This window comes from Pan troglodytes, chromosome 16 (assembly GCF_028858775.2).
Source record: "Pan troglodytes isolate AG18354 chromosome 16, NHGRI_mPanTro3-v2.0_pri, whole genome shotgun sequence".
NCBI lineage: Eukaryota > Metazoa > Chordata > Mammalia > Primates > Hominidae > Pan > Pan troglodytes.
The window spans coordinates 83,092,625-83,106,806 of NC_072414.2; the positions used below are offsets into that span (position 1 = coordinate 83,092,625).

The window sequence follows — 14,182 nt, forward strand, 5'->3', positions numbered from 1 at the left end:
ACACTCAAATGAAGAAAACCATAAAGCTTTACTAAGAGATATAAAAAAAGACACATAAGAGAAGATAAATATATGCCAACTCAGTGATTTGAGAGGCCGAGGCAAAAGGATTGCTTGAAGGCTGGAGTTCAAGATCAGCCTGGGCAATACAGTGAGACCCCTATCTCTACAGAATATATTAGACAATTAGCCAGGCATAGTGGCATGTGCCTGTAGTCCTAGCTGCTCAGGAGGCTGAGGGGGAGAGCTGCTAGAGCCCCGGGGTTTCAAGGTTACAGTGAGCTAGGATCACAACACTGCACACCAACCTGGGTGACAGAGACAGACCCTGTCTCAGAAAATGTATATATTTATGGATTATATATTTATATATAATTATGATAATACATATAATTAATAACATATAATTAGTATACATTATTATATATAAATATATATATTTAAAAGACAAGATATACCTAATTTTGGATAAGAAGATTCAATCTTACAAAAACGTCAAATTTTATTTAGTTTTTTTTCTAACATAAAAGAATTCATTCAAAATTCAACAAGTTTTTTTTCCCCCTCTGGGAACTTGAAAAAAGTTTATTTAAAAAAGGACATATGTTAAAAGATCCAAGAAAATACAAAAACAAAGATACTAAGACAAACAAAAAAGACTGGGTTGGTGAATATAAAGCTACAGTGTGGTACAGTTATAGACAAAAATGAAAGAAGAGTTTTAAGAACAAAAATATACCCACATCCTTAATAAACTTGTGGTATGAGAAAGAAATGCTTTATTTCATTTGGGGAGAGGTAGCATTGGGAATATTGCCTCTGCATACAGATGGGGTCATGAAAGAATAAATGATTAGTAATAGTTCTCACTGGAAAGTGTGATTGAAAGATCATAATTAGGATTAGGTTTTGCTGTTGCTGACAGCAACCTCAGGTAACTGTGGTCTTAAGAAGGTTAAGCATTGCATTTTTCTTTCCTGAAAAAGTCTAGAGTGGGTGGTGCAGGCTCTTTCTATCTCATTGTTTTTCCTTGCATGGACTCATCATGGTCCAAAATGAAACCATCTGTGTTCCATCATGAAGCAGGATAGAAGGAAAAGAATGAAGGGGAACAGAGCAAAAGGCCCACCCGCAACGTCTCTTACGGAAGCTTCTTGGGAACTGCTGCCACTTGCACTTAATCCCATTGGCCAAAACTAAGTCACATGGCCATGCTCAGCAGCAAATCAGTCTGGGAAATGTAGTCCTACATTTGGGGAAATGCTGTTTGTGGGCAACTGGCAGTCTCTGCTTCAGGAGGGTTGAGAGTGTTAAAAGGGGGAACACTTACACTTTCTGCTTTGTATACTTCTTCATCCTTTCAAGATTTCCATAGTAAGCATGTAGTACCTATAAAAATTTTTAAAATAGATATCTTTGAAAAAAAACAAAATAGAAAAACACTTGAAGAAAATACTTCAAAATGTTAATAGAGGTGATTGTCTCTCGGTGAAGAGGTTAGATATCCATGCATCTTTATATTATTCTGTATTTCCAAATTTGACTACAATGAGAATGTGTTATTTTTATATTTAGGAAAAAAAACTCCCTTGCACCCTCTTCCCCCTGCAATAAGGAAAAGAAAGAGCCCAGTCCTGTTCATCTAATGTGGTTCAGAATGTCAGAATTATTTCCATTCCTCTTTTACAGAGCAACAGCCTTCGGCATTCTCAATGGATTATGCAAATTTGGCGCCATCCTGGGAAACACCATCTTTGCTTCTTTTGTTGGGATAACCAAAGTGGTCCCCATCCTTCTGGCTGCTGCTTCTCTGGTTGGGGGTGGCCTGATTGCCCTTCGACTGCCAGAGACTCGAGAACAGGTCCTGATGTGAACAACCTATGGGAAAAGGAAAGGTCGAGAGAATCTTGTCCAGGACCCTGAAATGCATCCACACTTCCTGCCTATCACGGTCCGGAGGACACCTTGGATAGCACGGGAGGAGAAGTTGACTTTGTGCCCCCTAGTTTAGGACCCACTTCAGCTGTCAATATGTTTGTAACTCAGGTGACTGATTTGGGGGTGCCCTGAGCCACCCTTAGAATCACAGAGCTGCGTGTTTAACTTCAGGTCTTCCCAGTCCAAGGCAGGGAGAGGATTCTCCAGTGAGTGCACACACTATGCGAGGAGCAAGCATTTCTCTAAGTCAAGTGCAAGGACTTAACTTGCATTTCAAAAGGAATTAGAGGGTCAGAAACACCCAAGCTCCTCCAGAAAGCTCCTTGGAGCCCAACAACTTAACAAATCAACTTGGCTGGAAGTTAGAGTCATTATATGAAGATTGGGCTTGAAGTACAGGATACATATATTTTTGCATTTAAAAGTATCACCTATCATATTTTCCACTCGAAAATTGACATAGTAGCATTGAGGATACTCTGATCTAGAAAGCCAAGTATTTGAGCAACATCTATAGAGATCTACTTTTCTCCTATGTCTCCTAGGCTTTCCATGATAATTAGGTAATACATTTAAGAAGGATATTTATTTCTGTTTTGCTCTATTCAAAGAAACGGAATGGGATATTTATTCTGTAAACTAAGTTTGTATATAACTTTATTTGGGTTTAATTTCCACAACTGGTATCTGCAAATATTGCCAGCATTTTAGCCATATTTTGGGAGAACTTGGTGTTTGAGGTCCCAGGAAATGAGGTCTGATCAAATGAAATGCAAGCACAATTTCTTACAGCCATTTAACTTTCTGTTGGGAAGATGAATTAACAAACTCACATTGTGCAGTCCGCTTAATCCAGGCACTTTTCTTTGTGCAGGTGTAGTGAGTAGTTACTTCTCTCCCTTACACAGATGACTTGTGAAACTCAAGCTCACCATCTTCAGTGCTGGCATTTTACTTTGCCACTACCCAAAAACAACGTGAGATGTGTTCAGTGGCCTCTGGTACTCTTTGCAGGCAAGAATCAAACAACATGGAGACTGAGGGAGGGATGGGGAAGTGTAGCCACAGTTCTTCCAAATGTAAATACTTTTTGTTTGTTCTAGTGGTAAAATGCAAATGCAATCCATATTTGTTAGGATGGTCAGGTCTCATGAGAAATCTATGCTATGTGTCCAGAGCTTTTGAAACAGAGTCCATTGGAGTGGGAGTTAGGGAGTGTAGTGGATGCCAAATATGTTTTTCTTCAGTGCTTAAGAGAACTGTTTGCTGAAGTCCAGCTTTGAACATAAACAGGGGTGTGGGTTGGGGGAGGAGCTTAGGACAAACCTCTCTGATGAAGGTCAGCAATAGACTGAAGTCTTGACTGCATGGAAGAGGAAAAACATCAGAACTGTCTGACAATGGAGGGGACAGTGAGCTACGCACAACTGCCAGCGGAGGTGAACTTGCACCTGCCCAGGCCGGATGAACATCAGCCTGCAAGAACTAGTTGTTTGAGTTGATTTGCAGTGCTCTCAATGGGCAAGTGCCACATTTTCCCTGGCAGAGATCTCCAAAAATTTCAAACAGAATAATAATGGCTGTGTCGAGTGTTTTCTCAGTATTGGAGAAATGCTTAGGTCCTATGACAGCTTCGGGACATCTTTCTGTAATTTTCCTCAATTAACGGGTTGGTAGGGGTAAATCTTATGACACCTTTCCACCGTCGATTTGAGATCAGTTTTAATGGTTAAAATGTTTACTCTCCTTCTGTCAACCCTCACCTTTTTATTGACACCCCTCCCTTTTTTTCTGTACAGGGAGAGAAGACATATCGACTCTGACTGGACACCCTGATTCCTCCAAATATATATACCACTGTGTATTAATCTTTCTCTCAGTGTTTTATAGGAGTACTAACATATTGCTCTGTCAATAATGAAAGGCTCGATGTAATATAGCTTAATTTACTTTCCATATGAATACAGTGGCTAGGTTCATAAAAGAGAATTGTGTGAGTCTGGGATTACCACATCTAAAACATTATTCTTTAATGCGATAATACAATTCATTGAGCAGCTACCACTTAAAACATTTGCAGGACAGTTAGAGCCTGCATTTCTAGTTAAGATGGACCTTGTAAATTTAAAATTGGATTAACTTTTGAGTGCTGGGGTGGCTGCAATAATTTGGGGGCTAACTCTATTTGGTTTCCAAGATCTCACTTCTGCATCATCTTTATCGCTCTTTAAACCAGCCACCTAGCCAATCAAGGGCAATTCCCATCTCATCCATCACTCAGGTCTTTGTAAAGGGTGCAGCCAAGCTCTGCAGACTTTTCTCATGAAGGAATGTCTAGCCTGAGTACCTGGCTACTTCTTAAATGCTGTCACTCCTGCTGAGATAAATGCGTCTTTAAAAATAGTCTCTGTGGCAGGTCACTGGGGGACAATGTACAGCATTCTGGCCATCCACTTCTTTTTCACTTCATGTTCTACCCCAAGAGACTCCCGATGTCGGCTGTGGAGGGTTAAAGGGATGAGGCTTTCCTTTGTTTAGCAAATCTGTTCACAGTTCTTGATGATGTATTTTATGATGCCCAGCTTGGAAATAGTTGCTTTCCATAGTCTCAACTGTATTGTGTCATCTCCTGATGCTGATTTTTGATCTTTTGTTTTATTAAAAATAATTAGTGAAAGAGGTGTGCCTATCTGTGAAGTTTGTAGTACATTATGCTGAGGTCATGTAACAAGTAAACCCCAACCCAGCATTCCCTCCTACCTTGTGTTAGTTCATTAAAACTAAATAATAAAAATAACTGTAAGAAAACCTTAAGAACTGGGGTTAGAGATTATTTTCAGGCACTAAGGTCTCTTCTGTATTCCTAAATTGACTGAATCAGCTGGGAGAAACATCGAGAATCGCTTCCTTCAACTTTTATTTTGCAACATGGGGACCTTGAGAGGTTAGACGATGTGGCCCAGGTTACATGTCATGTGAGGAGTGGGTGAGAAGACCTAAGGTGATGCTCTCATGACAGTTCTGGGGAAGCCTGCAGTTTGGGGAATGGGACAATGTGACAAATACTCGCCATTCCCTGAGACCATTCATTGACTATTCCCTTGATGGCTTTACTAGAATGAGAGGAAGCATCAGTTTAAACATAAAAAGATTAGTATTTATCCATCCATTTATTCATTCAGCAAATCCTTATTGAGCCCTGACCATGAGCCAGTCTCTGTGCCAAGCCCTGGGGACACAGTGATGAAAAAACTGGCCACAGTTTCTGCCTCCTGCCTCATTCCACTTGCAGTGAGTGGATATTAAATTGGCCATAAACACCGAGTACGATGACCTTACAATCCGCAAAATGCACCTTTCATGTGTAAAAGGATTGCTACTACTTTACTTGTCAGCTGTGGATTTCCAAATGTGGTGGCTCCCTCTTATTTTTTTTTTCTTTGAGGAGTGTACCAATTTTTTATCTTTATAAACCAGGTAAGGGAAATGATGCACTTGCCCATTTTCTACAGACCTAATCGATTTTTACCTAATCAGTTTTACAGAAAGGGTTACATGGAAGAAGAGATAGGGGCCAGGAATGCAAGAGGGACATTGGTGAGTGGGGTAAGAATCCCCGTAGCCCTGGGAAAGGTGTCTCCACTTCCACATCTGGCTTTTCTAGGGGGCATCTGTGCTAACTGACCTGGGATTATGTTGGATGGCATATGACTGCAAATTCAAAGAAACCGATTTATAATAAGTTTATAGTAAGTTAAAGGTTTGTTTTACTCTCATGTGAAGGGAATCTGGAGGAAGGAAAGCCAGGGCTGGAGTGGCTGCCTTTGATCATGGGAGCACACTCCTTCTGCCTGATCATTGGGAGCACACTCCTTCTGCCTGATCATTGGGAGCACACTCCTTCTGCCTGATCATTGGGAGCACACTCCTTCTGCCTGATCATTGGGAGCACACTCCTTCTGCCTGATCATTGGGAGCACACTGCTTCTGCCTGATCATTGGGCGCACACTCCTTCTGCCTGATCGTTGGGAGCACACTCCTTCTGCCTGATCGTTGGGAGCATGCTCCTTCTGCCTGATTGTTGGGAGCATGCTCCTTCTGCCTGATTGTTGGGAGCACACTCCTGCCTGATCATGGGCGCACGCTCCTTCTGCCTGATCATTGGGCGCACGCTCCTTCTGCCTGATCATTGGGCGCACACTCCTTCTGCCTGATCATGGGAGCACACTCCTTCTGCCTGATCATGGGAGCACACTCCTTCTGCCTGATCGTTGGGAGCACACTCTTTCTGCCTGATCGTTGGGAGCACACTCCTTCTGCCTGATCATTGGGAGCACACTCCTTCTGCCTGATCATGGGCACACTCTCCTTCTGCCTGATCATGGGCACATGCTCCTTCTGCCCGATCGTTGGGAGCACGCTCCTTCTGCCCGATCGTTGGGAGCACGCTCATTCTGCCTGATCGTTGGGAGCATGCTCCTTCTGCCTGATCGTTGGGCGCACGCTCCTTCTGCCTGATCGTTGGGCGCACGCTCCTTCTGCCTTCAGACTCCTTGATTTTTAGTGCAGTTTCCATCACTGAGGCTGCCTCATGGGCTGAGATGGCTGTTGAAGCACTGATCCTCGCATCCACAATTCAGGCAGGAAGCAGAAGGAAGGGCAATGGGCAAAGGGGCTGTGCCTTGCAGCCGAGCCAGCCTCCCTTTGCTGCAGAGGAGGCAGGGAAATGCGGTATTTACTGGGAACATTGCCGCCCCTCCTCCAAATTGAGGGTCTTGGCTCAAAGGACAAAAGCCAGAAAGGATAGGTGGATCAGTGCTTCTTAAACTTTTGCGTGCATCAGAATCACCCAGAAAGATGTTAAAACTCACTCTTCAAGGCCCCATCCCCAGAGATTCGGATTCTGGGGATTTGGAATCTGGGGTGGAGTCTGAAGAATCTGCATTTTTTAACAAACTCCCAGGTGACATAGATGGCGTCAATTCTCAAGCAATATTTTGAGTAGCACTGACACTCTTCCAATAGGTGGTACTTTGACTTGTCAGGGAAGTTCTATTGCTCTGATAACTTAAAACCAACCCAACCAGAAGCTCACAAAAACTAGCAGCCTGTGAAAAATGATCACCATTTTCCTAGAGCTCCGAGACAACTAGTGGTAGTGCAACAGTAACCCAAAAATGTCAATGAAAATATTTCCTTCCCCAGAAACTGCTTGGTTTCACTCAGGTCCTGTCCTTATGGGCCTGTGTCTGGTTGCAGGGCTTGACGTATTTCGGAAGCTCAGCAGAGGTTGAACCCTTTCCCCTGGGGGTTGGTGATCTTTGTTTTGGCCATTTCCACCTGGTGAAGATTTTCATAGACAAATATGCTTGTGGCATCCTGTAATTCATTGTGCCTTATGAGGGACCTCTGATTCTATAAGCTTCCCCCTAGCTAGGGATGCACGGGGGTGATCAAGACATGACTAGATGTGAACCTGACCTGCTGACAGTCCACCTGAACTTGCCTGGAAATGTCTCTCGAAAAGGATGAAAAGCCTCCTCCTTTAGACAAGGAAGACAGAGTGGGGTAAATTTCTCTACATAGATCTCATTCGAAAACAAATTTACAGAATGCAGAATGGCTACTGTGTGTCTTGTGCTATGCTAGGTCTCTCTCTCTCTAAGTGGACTCTCACCCTGTCCAAAACATTGTGCTTTTGCATGTAGCTGTGTCACATTTAGGCCCAGCTCTAAGAACCGTTTGGAAATAAATCACATAGAGCCTTTGATTGTGAGGCAGGCTTAAAGTACATTTTGTTTGATTTGCAGAGGCATGGTGAGGAATTTATATGCATGGCTGTTGTGGCAGCAGCGAGATTTCCAAAAAGATGAATGATGAAATGAAACAGACTGAAGCTATCTCACAAATGTTAAATGGAGAAATAAAAGTTGTTGTAGTCATTGCTAATTACAGAATGAGCAAGAGATTTATTTAGCAGGACCATACTAGGCCCCTAGAAGGTTCAGTTTATGAGCTGGAGCACAAGGATTTACTGTCATTTCACCTGAAAACACACATTTAGCTGTCCATTTACCTTTAATCCTACAGGCTTAAAATACTTTAAAATTTCAGAGACCATTAATATGTATTCCTTTAGGAAGCAAAGGTCTTTCAGAAGCTGTCCTCTACCAAAGTTAATGTGGTCACCACATTTGATGATTTTGCTAGGTAGGGAGGTTTATTTAATCACAGCTACTGTCACTCAGGAGGATGAGTCATTTAAAAACGGTGGCCCTGTCCTCCACTTCTTACCTACCATATATAATCTCAGTAATTCAGATTTCTCTAAATCAGCATTAGTGATCATTTCAATAGGGTATGAACAAAAGGCCTATAAAAATAGCTTTCCAGTTCGCCACCAAAAATGCAAAAATGACAAGTATGTGAGGTAACGCATGAGCTAAATAGCTTGATTTAGTCACTCTAAAATGTGGGTGTGTATATATACATACATATATATACACACACACATTATGTTATACACCATAAATATATAGAAATTTTACTTGTCAATTAAAACTATAAATAAAGTGGCTTTCCAGAAAAATTAGATATTGGACTCTATCACAAAGGAATTGCATAAAAATACTTACAAACATAACTATAAGCAATTGATGAGCAAATTACAAATGACTGTTTTTTATTAAAACATTCCTCCAAAAGAACGGCAAAGCAAATTCCATAGACACCCAAAATACTGAAAGTGACAAAACAATACTTCTTTAAAATGTATTTTATGATCTATTTATTGATATTCTAATGGTTTTAAGAAGGATAATTTTCCAAAACCTAAATGCTACACATTTTACAGTGGAAATATCAACCTTATCATGAGCTAAAGATTTGCAATCAGAACATTGGTAGAGTGCATTGCTGAGTTATAACAAGTGTCTCAGGACGAGGATATTTGGTAGGTATCCTTAAATATATAGACGCTTACCAGTAGGTTTAATAGAAGATTTCTGAAAGGTAGCCCAACTTTTTATTTCATTATTTTTATTTTTATTTTTTTGAGACAGAGTCTCACTCTGTCATCTAGGCTGGAGTGCAGTGGTGCAATCTTGGCTTGCTGCAATCTCCAGCTCCCAGGTTCAAGCGATTCTCCCACCTCAGCCTCCCAAGTAGCTGGGATTACAGGCATGCGCCACCATGCCTGGCTAATTTTTGTATTTTTAGTAGAGACGGGGTTTCGCCATGTTGGCCAGGCTCGTCTCGAACTCCTGGCCTTAAGTGATCTGCCCGCCTCAGCCTCCCAAAGTGCTGGGATTACAAATGTGAGCCACTATGCCTGGTCCCAACTTCTTAAAATTAAATTTTGGGGAAGTTCATGGAGATATTTTTGACATGTAAAAATAGAAAAAAAACCATCCATAGTGTGTGCATATATACACACAAGTTTTGGTTTAATATACTTGCCGTGCACTAGTCAGTTTCGATTCAGGTTACATAAGGGATAAAATATAAAAAGACATTTTAAAGTTTGAAATATGTGCTAAGTACTTAGAGATTTGGCAGTTTTGCCACATTTCAAATGGGCCAAACATTAAAATAACTTATCCATGAATTTCAGGTTTCAAGGAAGGAGGAATATCTGACTATTTTTGTGTGTGTGTGAGATTTGGTTTCCGCTTTTTGGTCCATCTGAATCCTGGAAGTCCCCAACTCTACCAGACCAAAAGGGTGTCTCTATTTTTTGTTGTTACTTCTCTGTTCTTGATGTAATGAGTGAAGTAGATGAAGGAGATTAAGGTGCAGGGAAGGGCTCTTAGAAGTTTAATGTTTCAGCTTTCCATAGTCATTCAGACTTGTGAATCTTCTTCCTCTTCTACTTCAAAGTAGCCAAAACTTGGAAAGTTCAAATTAATCTCTGGGCTCCAAAGAGCAATTCTGAAGGATTAACAGGTTTCATTCTCTCCGGTGGGAGGTGGCCTAGACAGGTGCCGGTTTTGGGGAGAGGTGAGAGTACCCAGATGTGGGTGACTATTTCCTGTTCTTCCCTGAAAGTCAGGCCAGTGGTCTCGAATCATTCCCACAGCAACTGCTACAAAAGTGACTATCTTAATCCTTTGGCTAGATGGGATACTTCTTCTACCTTTTCAGAGCTGAGCTGTTGAGTAGTAATGTCCGCTACAACAACACCCTCCCGGAATGGTGGTTCCTAAGAGCAAAGTCAGTTAATACAATTTCTCCAGGTATCCAGCTATCTCCAGGTGTGCGGTCCTGTGAAGCACTCTAAGAACTGTAAAAAATATTTCATAGGTATAGAAGGCATTTGTAATACTGTTGGTTCAAATGTGCTGACATGTAGCCAGTAGAGGAAGATGTTTCTTTGGAAGCCTGCCATCTTTCTGTAACCCACCTTCAACCTGAGATGATTAAGATTCATTACATTTCCCAGTCCCATGTCATATTGACCAGTCCTGTGGTCCTATGGCTAAGCGGAGGACACGGCCACAAGCTGTGAGTCATGAAAAGGAGGGTGCAGGTGATAGGCAAAGGGACCCATTAGCCAGTTTACAATGACTGGCAACTGACCAGATAGAGCTTACCGTATGTCCATGTAGAGTTGCTCATATTAGTCTGTAAATAATTCTATGCATAGTGAATGCAGCTTCTGAATTATTAAACCGATGCTATAAATGTGAACTGACAAAACCCACTTTTGGTCTCTCTTCATATTTTTCGTGGTTTCATTTCTCTCTCCCTTCAGATGTTTTTCCATCTGACTGTCACTGGATAGTGGAATTGCTCTGATTACCAATGCCTTTTTTGTTCTTTGGTACATTAAAATAGTAGTAACAGTTGATCTGGTGATTGGTGAATACAGTTTAATCTTTAATACCTTGTGATCCAGATATTTAACAAACACACATGAAATTTACTGAATGACAAGAACTGTGATAAAGACTTTTAAAGCCTATCCCCTTTAACCTTCATAATAACCTAATGAGTAAGTGTTATTTTCTTCCCTTTAGAAGTGGGGAAACTGGAACACAGGAAAGTCACTTGTCAAAGGCCAAATAGCTACAGACTGAGTATTCCTTATCCCAAATGCTTGGGACCACAAGTGTTCTGGATTTCTGGTTTTAAAAGATTTTGGGATATTGGCATTATACCTACCAGCTGAGCATCCCAAGTCTGCACATTTGATATCTAAAATGCTCCAATGAGCTTTTCCTTGGAGTACACGTTGGCGCTCAAAAAGTTTTCAGTTTGGGAGCATTTCGGATTTTTGACTTTTGGATTTGGATTTGGAATGCTCAACCTGTTTTCAGAGTCAGAGCCAAGTTCTGAATGCTCATCACCTGGCATATAGTATGGTATAATCACCCCACCAAACTTCTTCCAAAAGAAGCCAGGGTCATCTGCTGCAGATGTTTCTGGGCCACTAGGCCAATATTAACCAAATTATTATAGACACCATCTTAATGTAGAGGATCCCACAAGACTGTGACCTAATAACACCCTCATTTTCCCTATGCATTGTGACTAACACAGTATTTGATACGTAGTAGGTCTCAATAGATGATGAATAGACCGATGAATGAGCACATGAGTTGAATGGTGAGGAGCAAGTGAAGTGTCATATGTAAAAGAGTTAATTCTCAGATTGATTCAAATGCGGACTTAACACTGCAGCTGTAACTCTGGGTCCGGGTCTTGGTGGCTCCTGCTTTGCTGAGCTTTAAAACTTTAGTAACCTGATGATGGAGAGATCTGGGGGGTGCAGAGGAGGGACCTGGTTCTGGAGTGGTGATGCTGGTTGTCAGAGGGCTGAGGGTGGTGGCCTTTTGCTAACTGGTATGGAAGCATTTCAGTATTTTAACAAGTATGGAAGTAGCTATGTGAATTTGCCAAATAGAAACCTTGGAGGCCCGGTGCAGTGGTTCACACCTGTAATCCCAGCATTTTGGGAAGCCAAGGCAGGTGGATCACTTGAGGTCAGGAGTTCGAGACCAGTCTGGCCAACATCGTGAAACCCCATCTCTTCTAAAAATACAAAACTTAGCTGGGTGTGGTGGCACATGCCTGTGATCCCAGCTACTTGGGAGGCTAAGGCAGGAGAATCTCATGAACCTGGGAGGTGGAGGTTGCAGTGAGCTGAGATGGTATGTGAGTCTTGGTTGGACACAAGAAAATGCACTCCAGCCTGGGTGACACAGTGAGACTCTGTCTCAAAAAAAAAAAAAAAAAAGAAAGAAACCTTAGAAGCCACAAGAGGTCAGCTCCAGTGCAATATCCTCACCTTATGATGTTTTCCAAGCTCCTACCAAGACTGCTGAGACACATCACTAATTGAAAAACTTTGTGGAGTTCGGTTTTGTTTCAACCAGGTATACTTTTTTGCTTTATTCCCATATCAACACTAGAGGGCAGTAGCTACCTTGAAGATGTAAACCAGGCTTCTCCAAGGTTGGTGAGCCCTCTCTCCCCGCCTTTGCCAAGGGGAATGAACGGCTTTTGCGAAGCATGAGTATTGCCCCTCTGCTGTTTACGATGGGTCTGAATGTGGAGATGATTCCAGAAGGCATTTGCTGGAGGGCCTGGGATATCCTTTAACCGTTGATAATATGCTCTTATCTGAAAGATGGAAACTTTCCCATCAACTTTAGAGGAATTGTGGATTCAGCAATCATTTATTAAACATGGGGATGGGGACACCCTTCACCATCTTAGCAGACGACTGGCTTTTAACCCATGCTTATTTAATTAGGACTTCACCATTTACTGTTGCTAGTTAATTTTATATAGGCAAAAACCTCTTGGTGTCCCCTGGGAATCTGTAAGGACAATGTGCTATGAACGAGAATTCAGAAGGGAGTGTTGGTTTGTGTATTCACAAGGTGTCTACTCAAAGATTGAACTCTTCCATATGTGGGGTGAAAGTTCCTGGCATTAACTATATTAAATAGTCACTGTCCTAGCTGAGCTCAGGGGAGCAGATGTTTTCAGCACAGGATACATGCAAAGGCAGTAAAATGTACTAGGAGAAGTTCAGTTTGGAAGCCCTGAAGTTCTTGACTCCATCCTTCACTTCTGAGATCTAGGGAAAGGCTGTGAGAGCCTGTGCTGGTTGCTTAACCTCATTTTCCTTATCTTTAAAACAGAAGCGGCAGACACAATGGCTGTAGGGTCTCTCCAAGTTTTGATTTCTACAGTAAGAACAATATCACTTGGGAATGCATATAAAGCAAGACACAGAAATAGAATTTCCTGTATGTGAGTCTTGGTTGGTCACAAGAAAGGGAGTGCATGCCCTGTGAGCTCTGTTTCGTTTGGAGACACCTGACAGGGTGCACCGTGCTTTGATTACTCCTCGCCAGTGGTTTCCACAGAGGGAGCGAGAGGCAGGTGATCTGCCAGTGTAATATGAAAGGCAATCTAGGCTCAAGCCTAGCTTAAAGGAAAAAGGAAAAGGAGGTATCCACAGGGAAAATGGGGTTAGTTTTATATTCAAATCTTATCTGAGATGCCAACAAAGTAATGACAGAAAACTGCATGTAGCTACATCAGTGGAGGCTAAAAGAAGATAATCAGAGATACTAGGAAGCAACCTACTGCAGGAGGAGAGAGAGAGGGGGAGGGAGGGAGAGAGAGGAAGAGGGAGAGAGAGAAAGGGGAGAGAGAGAGAGACAGAGAAAGAGATGAAGAGAGAGAGTGGGAAGGAAGGACAGAGAGAAAAAAGAGGGAGAGAGAAAAAGAGAAAGGAGAGAGAGAGAGGGAGAGAAAGAGGAAGGGAGAAAGAGAGATGGAGAGAGAGAGAAAAAAATGAGAGAAAGAAGGAGAGAGGGAGGGAGAAGAAGGGAGAGGGAGAGAAAAAGAGAGGGAGAGAGAGAAAAGAGAAAGGGAGAAAGAGAGGGAAGGAGAGAGAGAAAGGGAGGAGGAAGGACAGGGGAGAGGCAGAGAGGAGAGAAGGAGAGAGGGAGAGAGAGGGGGGGATGGGGGAGACGGGGACACTGGTAGAGGGGAGGGGGAGAGGGGGAGGGGGAGAGGGAGAGGGAGATTGACTCATGGTTGGAAGGTCCTGGGTTTAAATCCTGGCTCCACATGGGTAAGCGTGGGCAGGTGAGGGAGCTCCCTGAGCCTCTTTTTTTCTCACCTGTTGTTCATAAACGTGAGTTGCCTCTCCTGTCCTTCTTTTTCCTTGAATCTATAGTTCTAAGGAAAAAAAAGTGTTTCATGTTTCTTGCATTCAATAAA

At 42.3% G+C, this 14,182-nt stretch overlaps 1 protein-coding gene across 9 annotated transcripts in view; it reads left to right on the top strand.

Moving 5' to 3' along the window:
- Positions 1-10,640, top strand: part of SV2B (synaptic vesicle glycoprotein 2B) — a 201,852-nt gene extending 191,212 nt beyond the window's left edge. For all 9 annotated transcript variants that reach the window (XM_054667961.2, XM_016927459.4, XM_016927458.4 and 6 more), the window contains one exon: positions 1,690-10,640. In XM_054667961.2, coding sequence (XP_054523936.1) covers positions 1,690-1,873 — 184 coding nt within the window. In that variant the 3' untranslated portion in view covers positions 1,874-10,640. The remainder of the gene's footprint in view (positions 1-1,689) is intronic.
- Positions 10,641-14,182: the final 3,542 nt, after the last annotated feature.